Source organism: Mandrillus leucophaeus, unplaced genomic scaffold, assembly GCF_000951045.1.
Source record: "Mandrillus leucophaeus isolate KB7577 unplaced genomic scaffold, Mleu.le_1.0 Scaffold78, whole genome shotgun sequence".
NCBI classification, from domain to species: Eukaryota; Metazoa; Chordata; class Mammalia; order Primates; family Cercopithecidae; genus Mandrillus; species Mandrillus leucophaeus.
Window position 1 is genome coordinate 1581584 of NW_012108474.1, and position 16512 is coordinate 1598095.

At 57.6% G+C, this 16512-nt stretch overlaps 1 protein-coding gene across 1 annotated transcript in view; it reads right to left on the bottom strand.

Moving 5' to 3' along the window:
* UNKL (unkempt family zinc finger-like) overlaps positions 1-16512 on the bottom strand; it is a 68162-nt gene that overhangs the window by 35112 nt on the left and 16538 nt on the right. The window contains exons 3-9 of the mRNA XM_011967027.1: positions 15739-15872; positions 13651-13786; positions 11763-11880; positions 8763-8847; positions 7734-7819; positions 5519-5581; positions 338-515 (exon numbers count right to left, since the gene is read on the bottom strand). Coding sequence (XP_011822417.1) covers positions 338-515; positions 5519-5581; positions 7734-7819; positions 8763-8847; positions 11763-11880; positions 13651-13786; positions 15739-15872 — 800 coding nt within the window. The remainder of the gene's footprint in view (positions 1-337; positions 516-5518; positions 5582-7733; positions 7820-8762; positions 8848-11762; positions 11881-13650; positions 13787-15738; positions 15873-16512) is intronic.

A 16512-nucleotide genomic window follows, 5' to 3' on the forward strand; every position in this document is an offset into this window, starting at 1 on the left:
GCACAGGCAGCCAACTCCCACGCCTCCTATCATCTGTTGGCAACCTCCCTGTTCTCAGTCCCTGGGCCGGGCGGCGCACACTCTGCCTGGCTCCCGGGAGGCTCCTCGTCCCCAGCGCCCGTGGCACCCAGACCGGGAGCCTCTCTGAGCCAGGGCTTGTTTTCACAACCCCATGTGCAACACAACCAAAGTGACAAAAGACCGAAAACACATGTCTGGCTTCTTTACAAAAATGACGATTCTGTAACATGTCCTGAAATAGAAACGCTGTTCCTGAAAAGCTACAGCACGAGGACAGAAGGAGGTCAGGGAGAAAGGAGGATGGTGCCGGACTTACCGAGGACGGCCTCCACGGTGCCGCCAGCGGGGCTGAGCGGGAGGACGCGGGTGGGGGGCGCGGGCAGCGCAGTGGGGGAGGAGCTGCCGGAGCCGGCGCTGGACGCCAGGCTGGACGCCACGCTGGAGCTCACGCTGGGGGCTGGTGGGTGGACGGCTGCAAACACGGCCAGGTGGTTCTGTTCAAAGACACAAACACCGTCAGCACATGCCCCCTGCGTGGAGGAGGCAGCGCCACGTCAGCACCCTGCAGAAACCACCACGGGACAGCGGCCGACTTCCACGCCCTGGCGAGGCCCGGGGAGAGTTTCCCAGACCCGGAGGGACTCTGACCGCGCTGAGGAGAAACACCAGGACAGGCAGGGCAGCGGGCTATGGTGCACTTGGGAAAGGCACAGACCCCTCTGGGAAGTGCCTCGTGAGCTTTTCTGCAGAAAATGTTTCAGGAGTAGACATTTGCCAGTAAAAATCAATCCGGCAGGTGCAGAAAGATGTGTCAGAGGCCAGGGGCCTGCCAGCCCAAGGGGCACACCTCCTGGGTGCCCCCACCCCAGCTCTCACCCAGGACTGGCTCCTGAGCACCTTTGGGGGCCCCCAGAGAAATGTCCTCCCAGGGACTTAAAAAGAGACCCAGCATCACTTCTAAAACATCCATAGCGTGGTCCTGTGACCTCATCACCAGGGAAAGTAAAACACGGGGCAACTCACATCATCTGTATTTGGTGGATAATAGATCAAAAGAAAAAGAGCAAGCACACAGAGCAGTGCTGAATAAAACCCAGTAACGGGCAGGGCGCTGCACACAAGAAAACACCCGATACAAATGACCCAGAGCCACCTACGAGGTCACTGCAAAATCGAGCATCAAAAGCTGGATTAGAATGAGTTTCTGGCCAGGCACGGTGGCTCATGTCTGTAATCCCCGCACTTTGGGAGGCCGAGGTGGGCCGAGGTGGGCGGATTACTGGAGGTCAGGAATTCGAGACCAGCCTGGCCAACGTGGTGAAACGCTGTCTGTACTAAAAATACAAAAAAATTAGCCAGGGCCGGGCGCGGTGGCTCACACCTGTAATCCCAGCACTTTGGGAGGCCAAGGTGGGCGGATCACCTGAGATCAGGAGTTCGAGACCAGGCTGCTCAATATGGAGAAACCCCGTCTCTACTAAAAATACAAAAAATTAGCCAGGCATTGTGGCAGGCACCTATGGTCCCAGCTACTCGGGAGGCTGAGGCAGGAGAATCGCTTGAACCCAGGAGGCAGAGGCTGCGGTGAGCCAAGATCGCAGCACTGCACTGCAGCCCGGGCAACAGAGAGACTCTGTTTCTCAAAAAAAAAATGAATTGCATACTGAAATATATTACAGTTGAAATGATATATTTGGGTTTTGCTGAAAAGTAATGCAGGAAAAGTTAACCTTGGGGGGTATGATTCTACTAGTTCGTCTGCTTAAGTAAAACTGTCCATAACGAAGAAATTTTAACATGCATTTCCTAAGGGTCAGAAATCAGGCACTGACTAGTCCTCAAGAACGCACCCGGCTCCAGGCTTCTGTGGCCTTGCGGTCCTGCTGCCTGCACTGGCTTCCTTCTGGATAACGGATTTGCCCCTCAGCCCACGGCACAGGAGGTGCACAGAGCCCCCGTGACTGACTCTGAAAACAGTCTCCTCCAGCTGCAAACTCTGGAGACAGCCGCCAGAGCTCCCCGCGCAGGTGCAAGATGGGGCCTGCCCCCTCGTCCATAATCCACTTCCCCTCCCTGGCCCGGAGACCACTTTCCCTCAAGCCATGAAAAAAGGAACCACAGTCCACCCCGTCAGCATCAGGGACGGCGGTAACTCCTGCACCCAACACCACAGACCCACCCAGTCATGCAACGCCAGGGACCCTCCCAGCCATGCATGGCGCTGCCGTCACCCCCCATCAATCCCCCATGGTGAGCCTGGTGACAGGGTTGCTGGAAGCCTCACGTTCTCTAGCAAGCAGCCCAGAAACACGGTGGGTGATTCGAGACCTGGTGCCATCTCAGTGGCAACCCGCCCCCTACCCCTGGCGCTTCCTATCTCTGCTCCAGAGCCTCGATGTGGCCCCAGGAAGGCTGAGAAGGACCTCCCAACAGACGTTCCGGTGACCCGACATCCAGGAGCGACGCAGACACCTGGGAGCTCCTTGTTCCCTGACAGCTTGGATCAGGGAGGGGACCGACCTTCTCTACCAGCAAAGGACAGGGCCACCCGGGCTGCGGGACCGAGGAGGCGGGCACCAGCAAGGGATGAGTGACGTGGGGCAGTCTGCCGAGCTCACTGCATCCAGCAGTTGTGACTCAGAACCAAAAGCTCAGGGACGGCAATGCACTGCCCTCCGGGGATGTGGGCACTGCACAGCTGCACGGCCCGCAGAAGCCCTCCCCCACCCCCTCCTTGTCCCATCTCTTGGCAGCCCACCCTGTGTCTCAGGGTCTGCCTGGGTCCGTGCTCTGGGGCACAGTCCCTACACACAAGCTGCCCCTGCTCCGCCAGGCTGACGTCCACCATGTCCTGACCCACCAGTAGCCAAGAGGCCACCGCCCGCATCACAGTCACCCCTGTGGATGTCCTCCCAGCTCCATGACCCCTGTAGGCATCTCAGTCCTTGCCTGAAACCAACTCCAGAGCATCACCCAGGCCCAGAGGCCACCTCCCAAATAAGGGAGAGCCTAGGGACTATTGCCTGGAAGGGCCCGGGCCCACCAAGAAGCCATGGACAATGCTGGGGTTTGCAGAGCAGGCCTGCCCTGCCCTGGGTCAGACAGGGAACCTGTGCCCCGCACCTGTGTCTGCACAGAGCCCAAGAACGCAGAAAGCCGGGAGACACCACAGTGCAGGTGCCACATTTGCCCCCAAAGCAGCGCTGTCTGAGGGCTGGGCACAGGCTGACCCTCAGCTAGGAGGCGGCCTCAGGCTCCCAAAGCACTGCCCGGCCCAGGGTGAGTGCAGCAGCCTGAGAAGCCAAGGCCGCCTCCTTCCTGGGTGTCTGCAGGAGAGACTCCACCCTGGGGGCCTTCCCCAGCCTACTGGAGGCCATAAACCAAGAGGGATGGGAGAGGAAGCCTCAGCGCTGAGTGACTCCCAGACCCCGTGCTGACCCTGCCCGGGAGCTGGCCGGGGTGATGTGCACACTGTGACTTCAGCCCAAACGATCACCTGAAATCATCAACATCCAGGTCAGTCCTTGTTCCCCAAGGTACAGTGGCCACAGACGACGGGCCTGGTATGGGGGCCCATCCACAGGAGGGCTGGGCATGGTGAGAGGCGTCAGACAAGAGCCCCGTGGGGACGCCGCACCTCCACTAACACGGGCACCGCCCACCTCGTGAGGACGCCGTGGGGATGCCGCACCTCCGCTAACACGGGCACCGTCCACCTCGTGAGGACGCCGTGGGGACGCCGCACCTCCGCTAACACCGGCACCGTCCACCTCGTGAGGACGCCGCACCTCCGCTAACACCGGCACTGCCTGCCTGTTTTTCTTCTCTGTATTACGGTGACATATAACATTTACTACAGTGGTCACGGGTCGGAGTAGTCCGTGGCATGAATTCCATCCACGCCGCTGTGCAGCCATCACCGCACCCATCCCCAGAACGCCTCATCTCCCAGCCGGAAGCTCTGACCCCAGGAACACCAGCTCCCTCCCCCGCCCCGGCCGCGCACCCACCGTGCTACCCGCTGTCTGTGAATGTGGCTCCGCTGGCGGCCTCCTGCGGGTGGAATCACACAGGATCTGCCTTTCAGTACCTGGCTCGTTTCAGTCAGCACAGTGTCTGTTATGGACCAAACGTGTCCCCCCCAAATTCCTACATGGAAGCCGTGACCCCCGGCGTGACTAAATTTGGAGATAGGCCTGTGAGGAGTAATTAAGGTGAGATGAGTTCTTAGGCCAGGCGTGGAGGCTCACACCTGTCATCCCAACACTTTGGGACGCCAGAGAAGGACTGCTTGAGCCCAGGAGTTCAAGACCATCCTGTGCAACACAATAAGACCCCATTTCTAAAAAAATACAAAAATTGGCCAAGCCTGGTGGTGTGGGCCTGGGGTCCCAGCGACTCAGGAGGCTGAGGTGGGAGGACTGCTTCAAGCCTGGGAGTCCCGGGCTGCAGTGAGCTGGACTGGGCCGCCGCACCCCACCTGGGTGACAGAGCCAGACCCTGTCTCAAAAAATTCAAGAAACTAAAAAACAATGAAATGAGGTGTTGGGGCAGGGCCCTACGCAGCCACTATCCCCATGAAGAGACCCCGGGATGCCCACACACAGAGGAGTGACCCAGAGGATACGGAGGAGGCAGCATCTGCACCTAGGGGGACTCAGGAGTCTCAGCCCCCAGAACTGAGAGAGAATTGGGTGCTGCTGCTTGGGGTGTGGTTTTGGTTTGGTTTGAGATAGGGCCTCACTCTCACCCAGGCTGGAGTGCTTGACTCACTGCAACCTCCAACTCCTGGGCTCAAGCAATTCTCCTGCCTCAGCCTCCCAAAGTGCTGGAACCACAGGTGTGAGCTACTATGCCCAACCAAAACTCCCTCATTCATTCATTTATTTAGAGATGGAGTCTCGTTCTGTGTCACCCAGGCTGGAGCACAGTGGCATGATCTTGGTTCACTACAACATCCACCTCCCGGCTTCAAGCGATTCTCCTGCCTCAGTTTCCTGAGTAGCCGGGACTACAGGCACGTGCCACCATGCCTGGCTAATATTTTGCATTTTTAGTAGAGATGGGGTTTCACTATGTTGGCCAGGCTGGTCCCGAACTCCTGACCTCGTGATCCGCCCTCCTTGGCCTCTCAAAGTGCTTGGATTACAGGTGTGAGCCACCGCACCAGGCAAGTTCTGCTGTTTAAATGGCCCCATCTGCATCCTTCCCTCGTAGCCCAAGGAAAGTAACACAGATGGGCTCCAAAGGGCCCCTCTTATTTCCCTGAGCAGAAAACGGCAGGAGGTTTTGGCTTTGTTGTTTCCAAGGTATAACACGAATGTTCCAAACAGACAAACACGGGGGTACCAGGGGAGAGCTAATTCTGTCACAAGCACATGTTAACCAGACGGCTTTGTGAGCCCAGAGTGGGAGGGACCAAGGATGCATGAGCGCAGCCCTAACGCAATGTCGCACCAGCAGGCACGAGGGCCGCGGGGAGCCTTGGGGCCTGTACCTGCTTGCTGTCCTGCTCACTGCCCTTCGGGCCGCCCTCGGCCGGCGAGTCTCTCCGCTTGGCCTGCAGCTTAAAAAAGAGTCATGTGAGGAAAAAGCAGAGAGGAAATGTGAATTTAAAATATACATATTCAGGCTGGGCACAGTGGCAGCACTTTGGGAGGCTGAGGCGGGTAGATCATCTGAGGTCAGGAGTTTGAGACCAGCCTGGCCAATGAAAACCTGTCTCTACTAAAAATACCAAAAATAGCCAGGCACAGTAGCACATGCCTGTAGTTTCAGCTACTCGAGAAGCGGAGGCAAAAGAATCACTTGAACCCAGGAGGTGGAGGTTACAGTGAGCCGAGATGGCACCATTGCACTCCAGCCTGGGCAACAAGAGTGAAACTCCGTCTCAAAAAATAAAATTAAAAATTAAAAAAAAAGGGAATTGCTTGAACCCGGGAGGTAGAGGCTGCAGTGAGCCAAGGTCGTACCACTGCACTCCAGCCTGGGTGATAAAGTGAGACTCCGTCTCCAAAAAAAAAAAAAAAAAAAAAAAAACACACACACGCATATGTATATATTGTATAAATATATGCAATACATATATATATACACACACACATATATATGTATACACACACACACGCGCGCGCGCACAGATGTAAGCTCTGCTCAGAATTTAGACAAATGTTTTTTTCTTTTTTGAGACAGGATTTCACTGTCTCCCAGGCTGGAGCACGGTGGTGTGACCTTCCTGGCTAAAGCAATCCTCCTGTCTCAGCCTGCCAAGAAGCTGGAAGCACAGGCATTTGCCAGTGGACCCAGTTAATTTTTCAAAGCTTTCTGTAGAGACAGGGTCTCGTTTTGTTGCCCAGGCTGGTCTTGAACTCCTGACCTCAAGCGATTGTCCCACCTCAGCCTCCTAAAGTACTTGGTTTACAGGCGTGAGCCACTGCAATTGGCCAAGGATGCCAAATCTTGAAGGTTTCATGAAACAGAAGAGACGTCTGAATCTGCTGGCTCCCTGTCGGTTCTCCTAAGTTCCATTTCTTTTCTTTTCTTTTCTTTTTTTTTCCCGGAGACAGTCTCCCTCTGTCGTCCAGGCTGGAGTGCAGTGGCGCAATCTCAGCTCACTGTAACCCCCTCCTACTGGGTTCAAGCGATTCTCCTGCCTCAGCCTCTGGAGTAGCTGGGACCGCAGGCGCGCACCACCACACCTGGCTAACTTTTGTATTTTTTTAGAGATGGTGGTTTCACCATGTTGGCCTGGCTGGTCTCAAACTCCTGACCTCAGGTGATCCACCCGCCTTGGCCTCCCAACGTGCTGGAATTACAGGCATGAACCACCGCGCCCGGCCCTGAGTTCCATTTCTTACATTTAAACGTGGCTCTCTGACCTTGGGTTGGTCTGTGTGAAGGCAGGTGCCAGCTCTAGACTCCCCGAACCAACCACAGCGTCAAACCCCAGACCGAGCCATGGGCCTAAGGCAGAGGCTCACGTGAAGCTCTAAGACACACACGAGGGGTCAGAGCGTCCCACCCCACAACATGCCACTCTCTGGGAAAAAGATTATTTCGAGTTGAAAGCAGCTGAGAAACAGCAGACGCAGGAACCGCTCTCCGCTCCCTTCCTGCCTCGAAGCCGGGCGTGAATTCCCTGTGAAGGTGCCCTCTCCCCTCTCCACACCAGGAGAGGCTGCGTAACCACCCTCACTGAAGTTACTCTTATCTTCCGCCAGCCTCCCCCAGAGCCTTACCTTCCTAGGAGCCCAACCCCCCTTCCCCCCTCTTTTTTTTGAAAGAGTCTCGCTCTGTCACCAGACTGGAGTGAACTGGCGGGATCTCAGCTCACCACAACCTCCGTCTCCTGGGTTCAAGCAATTCTCCTGCCTCAGCCTCCTGAGTAGCTGGGATTACAGGCATCCACCACCACACCCAGTTAATTTTTGTATTTTTAGGATAGACAGGGTTTCCCCATGTTGGCCAGGCTGGTCTCGAACTCCTGACCTCAGGTGATCCACCCGCCTCAGCCTCCCAAAGTGCTGGGATGACAGGCATGAGCCACCGCCCCCGGCCTAGTGGCAAGGATTTTCTAGACTCTTCTACAAGAGCCACAAACTCCACAGACTGCCTGCGACCACACTGCTGAAAACTCATATCCATCCACATCCCTAACAGTTCAATTAAACCAAAGGACACTTGGTATTGTCCCGGGAACACCGTTCACTTACGTTTCCCGGCTGGCCGCTGCCCGTGGAGGCAGGACTCGTGAGATGGAGGTCGCGGCAGCCCCAGTCATTCACCATCCCCAGGCTCTCTGCAAGGACAGGGGAGCAGCAGGCTCTGAGGGCCACTGGTGGGTGACAGGAACACGCAGTCTCTGCACCACATGTCAGGGCCAAGTGTGCACGGCCTTGTCACAATCATCCCTCAGGGGTGCAGCAGAGGACGGCCGGGCAATGACAGGGGACGCTCAGGGCAACGGGACCCTCAGGCCTTAGACCAGTGTTTCATGTTTTTACCACGAAAAGCAATGTTTAAAATGTGAACACGAGCTGCCCTCCCTACTAAAATCAAAAACAAAGGGAAACTGGAGCTTGCGACCACGCGCAGAAAACCCGGAGCCCAAACCCCAGCTGCGAGGAGGCGGCCGCGGGTGCCCACCGGGGCTTGTTTCTGCTGCTGGGAACTTATTAGGGACCACGCGATCGCCAAAGCTAAGCCCTCATCCTCTGGACAGCGGACGGCTCTGGAAAGCAAGGGCTCGGCCCGAGCCACCCTTGCGCGAGGGTCTCTGCTGTCTCCCCGGCGGAGCTGGGGTGGGCAGACCCCTCTCTCCACAAGGGTGGTGCTGCTCCTGGGTGGGCGCCCAGCAAGATGGCAGTCTCAGGGCAAGGCCCAGGCAGCGGGGGTAGAAGGACCCAGCTTGGATGCCCAGGAGGCAGGTGGAAGCGCCAGCCGGCCCACACCAGGACTCAGCCTCCACGCTCGGGGCCCCATCATGCCTGGAGACAGGGTCCCTGCAGGTGCCACCTGGCCTGGCCCACGCCAGCATGGAGGGAACCCAGCCTCACGTGGCACAAACACCCCAGGGAGCCTCCAGGGGCATGTCAGGGACCCCCCACCCCCAACCACAGTGCTGAGCTCCCGCCCGTCTTCCAGGCCCTCGTGGCCAGCTCCGGGTCATCAGTAACTCCAGTGAGGGCCTGCAGAGCCGCAGAACCTGCTCAGGTGAAGCTGCCACAGGGACGGTCACTCACTCTCAATGTGTGCAAAGGCGCAGAAGGGGCCGCGAGGGCAGTACCCGGTTTGGCGCATGTCATTGCATTTCGTAGATTTGTAGATCTGGGGGGAAAAATGAAATGAAGACGCTTGATTGGATATGGGATCCTGTGGAAAGATCACAGCTGGCATCATCCCAAGGTAGAGGATGAAGCTCTAAGTCATAACAAGACAACCCTGAGAAGGGGGGTGTGGGCCCTGCCCTCCTCCACTGTATGCCCTTGGTCCCCACATCCCTCCTCTCTGCACAGCCGCCCCACAGGGAATAGGCACACCTGTGGGCCCTTCCCACAGCACCTGCCCTCCAGTCACGGGCAAGGTCATTTCCCTGCTGATCTTCTCTGAAAGATGCACCAAATTCAGTCTGGTATGCAGCAGGTGCCTAATAAACGCCTATTAAAAGAAGCGCGTGTCTCTGTTCCCTGACCAGACCCACTGACACTTCACCTAGGGTGACAGCCCCTCTCATGGGTCAACAACGCTTAAGACCCAGCAAGGGACAGACCGGCCTGGAAGCCCCCAGTCCGCCTTCAGAGGGCCTGGCCCAGCCCCTCCTGCTCCGCAGCTCTCCGGGAAGGACACAGCAACTGGCACACCTGGCCCCCAGTGCCCACACCTGCCTGGGTCCCAGCAGGACGCCTCTCTCCTGCCCTCCAGCCTGGCCCCACCCCACGGCTCTCCCACCACGAGGCACCTGTGGGGGCTCGTTCGCTCGTTCATTTTGTTTGTTTTTTGAGAGAGTCTCGCTCTGTTGCCCAGGCTGGAGTGCAGTGGCGTGATCTCAACTCAATGCAACGTCCGTCTCCCGAGTTCAAGTGATTCTCCTGCCTCAGCCTCCCAAGTAGCCGGGATTACAATCACGTGCCACAATGTCTGGCTAATTTTTTTTTTTTTTTGAGACAGAGTCTGGTTCTGTCCCCCAGGCTGGAGAACAGTGGCGTGATCTCGGCTCACTGCAAGCTCCGCCTCCCGGGTTCACGCCATTCTCCTGCCTCAGCTTCCCGAGTAGCTGGGGCTACAGGCGCCCGCCACCACGCCTGGCTAATTTTTTGTATTTTTATTAGAGAGGGGGTTTCATCGTGTTAGCCAGGATGGTCTCGATCTCCTGACCTCGTGATCCACCTGCCTCGGCCTCCCAAAGTGCTGCGATTACAGGCGTGAGCCACCGCGCCCGGCCGCCTGGCTAATTTTTTCTAGTTTTAGTAGAGATAGGGTTTCACCAAATTGGCCAGGCTGGTTTCAAACTCCTGACCTCAGGTGATCTGTCCACCTCAGTCCCCCAAAGTGCTGGGATTACAAGCATGAACCACCGTGCCCGGCCTGTTCATTTTTTTTTTGGGGGGGAAGGAGTCTGGCTCTGTCACCCAGGCTGGAGTACAATGGTGCCATCTTGGCTTACTGCAACCTCTGCCTCCTGGATTCAAGTGATTCTCCTGCCTCAGCCTCCCGAGTAGCTGGGATTACAGGGGCACACCACCATCTCCAGCTAATTTTTGTATTTTTAGTAGAGACAGGGGTTCACCATGTTGGCCAGGCTGGTCTCAAACTCCTGACCTCAAGTGATCCGCCTGCCTCGGCCTCCCAAAGTGCTGGAATGACAGGTGTGAGCCACTGTGCCTGGCCTGTTCGTTTTAAATACAAATCTGAGTATGATCCCTTGGCAACTACACAGCTGGGTGGACCATCCATACCCTGCACCTTCTAGTGGAGGCACAGGCCTGGCTCCAGCTCAGGCTGCCCCCTTCAGCCCCAGGAACTTCCTGCCTGGGAAGAGTTCTTGTTCGCCTGGGGCAGGGCCCAGGTGGGAGGGTTTATGTCACTCAGGATTTACGAGGCGGCTGTGACCCATGTGGTGCCAGCTCCACTCGGCGGGGTACTAGAGACTGGGGTCTGCAGCCAGGCCTGTGTGACTGAACACAGAAAAGGCTCCGGACGCCGGATTCCCGACAGGCCCCTGGTGGCACTGCTGAGTGTGTGGTCACCGACACCCAAAAGGCATGATGCGCGTCCGTGACGACATGCGTCAAGAAAAGACAGGAAGCAGCGACTGGTCCCTCCCAGTCCCTGCGCGCCTCCCCCTTGGCTGAGGTTTTCACGTTTTTTAGACAGAGTCTTGCTCTGTCCCCCAGGCTGGAGTGCAGTGGCGCAATCTCGGCTCACTGCAACCTCTGCCTCCTGGGTTCAAGTGATCCTCGCACCTCAGCCTCCAGAATAGCTGGGATTACAGGCGCACACCACTTACACCCAGCGAATTTTTGTATTTTTAGTGGAGACATGTTGACCAGGCTGGTTTCAAACCTCTGACCTCAAGTGATTTGCCCGCCTCAGCCTACCAAAGTGCTGGGATTACGGTGTGATCCACCGTGCCCGGCCTGTGTATATATTTATATATATATATATATTTTTTTTTTTTCTTTTTTCTTGAGGCTGGGTCTCGCTCTGTGACCCAGGCTGGAGTATAGTGGCATGATCTCGGCTCACTGTAAGCTCCGCCTCCCAAGTTCACGCCATTCTCCTGCCTCAGCCTCCTGAGTAGCTGGGACTATAGGCATCCGCCACCACACCCGGCTAATTTTTTTGTATTTTTAGTAGAGACAGGGTTTCGCCAGGATGGTCTCGATCTCCTGACCTAGTGATCTGCCCGCCTCGGCCTCCCAAAGTGCTGGGATTACAGGCGTGAGCTACTGCGCCCGGCCCTGAATATGTATGTTTTTAATTGACATTTTCTCCCTGCTTTTTTCCCACGATTCTTTTCTGTTGCAGGCCAAGCGGAGACTCGCCGGCTGACGCAGCCTGAAGGCCAGCAAGCAAGACAGAAAGCAGGTACAGCCCTCACGTGCCCCCAGGCTTCCCGCCCCGCGCCAGCCCTCAGCCAAGGTTAATCACTGTTCTTTCTGTGTGATGAGCCACGCTGTGAAACCCTCGGCTTCTCGGGGCCTTGCAGCAATCCCTGCACCTGGGGGGCCGGAGGGACGTACCTCGGGATGGAACTGCTGCTCTGTGCGGGAGTGGCAATACTGGCAGCCGTCACCGCCGTCGCAGCGTGCGGGCTCCCCCCACTCATCCCCGTGCTTCACGCTGGGGCAGGGCGTGGACCTGGGGATGAGGAGGTGTGAGGGAGACACGGAGGACTTGGCTCCCCCAACTCATCCCCATGCTTCACGCTGGTGCAGGGCATGGACCTGGGGATGAGGAGGTGTCAGGGGGTCACGGAGGACATGGCTCCCCCAACTCATCCCCGTGCTTCACGCTGGGGCAGGGCATGGACCTGGGGATGAGGAGGTGTCAGGGGACACGGAGGACTTGGCTCGCCCCACTCATCCCCGTGCTTCACGCTGGGGCAGGGTGTGGAGATGAGGAGGTGTCAGGGGGACACGGAGGACATGGCTGTCCCCGTGTGCCCAGAGGTGTCTGCCTCCCACCAGGAGGGCCTCAGGCCTAGGGCCCTGGAGTGACCGGCAACCCAACTCCGCGCTCACGGACACGCAGGCCCGGCCAGTGCCAGGATGGGGTCAGGAGCCCCAGGGCGGTTCTTCACGGAATTTAACTTGAGTCTGAGTCAGAGCCACCCTCACGGACGTGGAGAACACAGGGGAGATGCAGCCGAACTTCCTGGGGGCAGTGAGGCTGGGCACCCAGACAGCACGGGGCTGTCTCGTCAACCTTCTATAACGTGCAAGTGAGAGTTCTGATCCCACGATTTAAAAATCCTCACCAATTTCAAATTACCTATGTTCCTACTGCAGTGAGCTGAAATGCACCACCGCACTCCAGCCTGGGCCACAGAGACTGTGTCTCATAAAAAACAAAATCCTCTACTCTTCGTGGAATTTCTAGCAGCTTTTTTGTAACTGGCTTGGATTTATGGAAAACATAAGTGCCTGTTGAAGAAAAGAATTTTTCTTTTCTTTCCATGACGGGCGATGACAAAAACCTAGAGACTAATTTGTGGTTTGTTCTACAGTCGTTCAGGTCCCTCAACCTGAACGCTGCTCAGAGGGAGACGGAATGTGGCAAAACAAGGACAGGGGTCCTTCCCATGGGGACACAGGCGCCCTCCAGGGCACATGAGCCAGCACCAGGTCATTCAGAAGAGGAGAGGGTGGCTCTCTGCTCAAAGGAAGAGTTGGACACAGACAGGGCCTCAGGGAGGCCAAGGCCATGGTCCAGTCATCTACACACCCTGTGGGGTCTGTACCCCCCACCCCCGTCTCAGGTGCAAATTGCAGACAGCAGGCAGGCCAGGCCAGGCACAACCAGAAGGCCGGGCTGGGGCAAGGAGGAGAAAGGGGCTTCAGAGGCAAGCAGGCTGCAAGGCGCCAAACCCACGAGCCAGACGCAGGGACGGTTGGGGCTCAGGCAGTGGAGGAAGGTCCTCTGTGCACCCCGGGCAGGGCGACCCTTGGGTTGTTGGCCGTGGGACTCAGCCTAAGGACCCGGTGTCCCAGCTGCCAGCTGTGAAGACGAGGTCGATCCCAGGTGACAAAACGTCAGAGTGCCTGGGGCTCAGGCGAGGAGACAGCACGCGGCCCACAGCCCGGAGAGCATGGCTGCGACCAGAGGCACAGGTGGGGCACACGGGGGTCCCTCCTGCAGTGCTCCGACCCCTTGCCTGGCAGAGGGGCCCCGGTAGGGGACTGCATGGGAGCCACTGAGCACGGGTGGGGAGGCCCGTCCCCGGGACAGACACGTGGGCCTCCATGACGCCTCCCACAGCCACTGTGCTTGGAGATGCCCTCCCCTCCCGGGGATGATGGTGCCACAAGGGCAGCCCTCCCATGAGAACCCGGGGTGGGCAGTGAGGGCCACGGGCCAGGAAGGACGCCCACCAGCCGGGGTCCTCTGAGCACGGTCCCGCAGGCTCACCTGTACTGGAACCGCCGGGGGTTGCGCCGCCTGTCCCGGCTGTTGTGGTAGTGCGGGCACGCGTAGCCCTGGCGACACAGGCGCGGTGGCTTCGGGCACTGCTCTGTCTTGTAGCTACCCAGCACGAAGTTGGCGTCTGAAAAATGGGCCACATGGTGCCTGAGCTGCGTGACTGGAGGCTGGGCCCAGGAGACCGAAGGTGGAAGGACCCGGCTGTCCCCCAACGGAAGGAGCTGCAGGAGCACTCGGGCAGCGCAGACACGCGCCACGGCACCCGCGGACCTCAAAGACTCACGCTCCGTGAGGGAAGCCGGGCCCACAGGCCACGTGGTGTGATTCTGTTTATGTGAAAACAAACGCCCAGAACTAGGGAACCCACAGAGACGGAGTGGAGCTGAGACCACTGGGGGTGGGAGGGAGTCCTGCTGTGGGTATTTGGCTTCCTTGATGGGGGATAAAAACGTTCCCCAACTAGACAAAGGAGATGGTTGCCCAGCTTTGTGAATATGCTAAAAAACAGAGAAACGCACACCCTGAAATGCTGCACGTTGAGCCTCATGCACACCACAGCCTCTGGGTGACAAGCACACCTCAATGTGGGTTCACTGCTGGTAACAAGCGTACCTCGCAGTGCAGGAGGTTCATGGCAGGAGAGGCTGAGGGGGTAGGGGGCATCTGGGAAATCTATTTTTCTACTCCGTTTTGCTGTGAACCGAAAACTGCTCTAAAAAATAAAGCCTAGTTTTAGAAGTCATTCACTGGGCCGGATGTGGTGGCTCACGCCTGTAATCCCAGCACTTTGGGAGGCCGAGGTAGGTGGATCACAAGGTCAGGAGTTCAAGAGCAGCCTGGCCAACACGGTGAAACCCTGTCTCTACTAAAAATAAAAAATTAGCTGGGCGTGATGGTGGTGCCTGCCTGTAGTCCCAGATACTCAGGAGGCTGAGGCAGGACAATGACGTGAACCTGGGAGGCAGAGCTTGCAGTGAGCTGAGATCGCACCACTGCACTCCAGCCTGGGCAGCAGAGAGACTCCGTCTCAAAAAAAAAAAAAAAAAAAATTGCTGCCATACGAAGCGTCCAGAACAGGCACATTCACAGAGCTGGGACGCAGGCCAGTGGTGCAGGGCCACTGAGGGGACGGGGAAGAAGTGCTCACAAGCAGGGGGTTCCTTTCGCAGGGATGGAATGTTCTGGAACTAGAGAGAAGTGGCAGCTGCACAACACTGCAAAAATGGTGCATTTTATATTATGTACATTTTACCACTTTTTTTTTTTTTGAGACAGAGTCTCTGTCGCCCACGCTAGAATGCAGTGGTGTGATCTTGGCTCACTGCAACCTTTACCTCTCGGGTTCAAGAGATTCTCCAGCCTCAACCTCCCGAGTCGCTGGGACTACAGGCGCCCACCACCACAACCGGCTAATTTTTTGTATTTTTAGTAGAGATGGGGTTTCACCATGTTGGCCAGGCTGGCCTCGAACTACTGACCTCAAGTGATCCACCCACCTCAGCCTCCCAAAGTGATGAGATTACAGGCATGAGCCAGTGCCCCCGGCCTTACTACATTTTTTTTCAAATCAAACTCTCCCCTGCATATAACCTCGTCTGTGTGCCAGCCAGGAATGCACGTCCCCCAGCCCCGAGGGACAGCCCTCTGGTCCATGCGTTTCCAGCCAAGCCCAGGGATTTGAAAGCTGCTGTCTAGAGCACCACCCCAGAGAGGCGCAGGGCTGGGGGCTCTGCTGGGCATCCTGGTGGGCACCCCGGCTCTGGGACATGACGCCCCACAAGTTCCGGGGGAGTTGCGCTACTACCCCCTCGGCCACTTGGTCAATAGCTGACCCCACTGAGATGCCAGTTGCTGCCGAGATTCAGAGCAGGTGTGGGGAAGGCACCTGGGCCCAAATCCCACTCAGCACCCACCCACTGTGGGGGAGGGGTTGGTATTGGACTCCATGAGCCTCAGTTTCCCCGTCTGATCACCTTACACATAAACTGAAAAGCATGGAGAACCCATGCTGTTCTTGTGCTGTTCTTGCGCTGTGCCCGCCCCCCTCACCGCCCTCAGCTGCGGCCGTGGAGTTACCTTGCCACCGGGGGTCCTCGCTCAGGATCTTCTCAATCATGGCCTGGCTGGCCAAGACCCCAGGCTGCAGATCCGGGACCCCTTCCCCGCCGCCCAGCTGGCCGTTCTGCAAGGCTTCCTGAGCCTGCAGCTCCCTGCAAGCCGAGGACACAGTGGTCACGGCTCCGTGTCTGGAGCCTCCAAAGCTGAGACGAGGTCACTGGAGGGCAGGCTCCCCTCCCACCACTGCACAGAGAGGCTGCAGCCCAACGTTCAGGACGGCGTCTAGTGTGTAGGCGCTCCCCTGTCCTGGCCCACAGTCCTCATCCAAATCCCAACCACTTCACTTTGTTTGCTTTGTTTTATCTGAGACAGGGTCTGGCTCTGCCCCCAGGCTGCAGTGCAGTGACGCAACCACGGCTCACTGCAGCCTCCACCCCCCGGGCTCAAGCAATCCTCCCACCTTGGCCTCCCAGAGCACTGGGATTACATGTATGAGCCACTGCACTCGGCCCGACCCACGTAAGAGCGGAGTCTTCTTTGGGCAGGATTTGCTTTCCCGCAGCCCCAGACTGTGTGCTGAGTGCGTTCTCCCGGAAAGTAGTGCCTCACAGCCTCAACCCCACTGAGCTGCCCGCCGGACCCAGAGAAGAAACACCCAGTGAGCAGAGGTGAGGGATTGTCTCATTAGAAATAACATCCAGAGGCCGGGCGCGGTGGCTCAAGCCTGTAATCCCAGCACTTTGGGAGGCCGAGACGGGTGGATCACGAGGTCAGGAGATCGAGACCATCCTG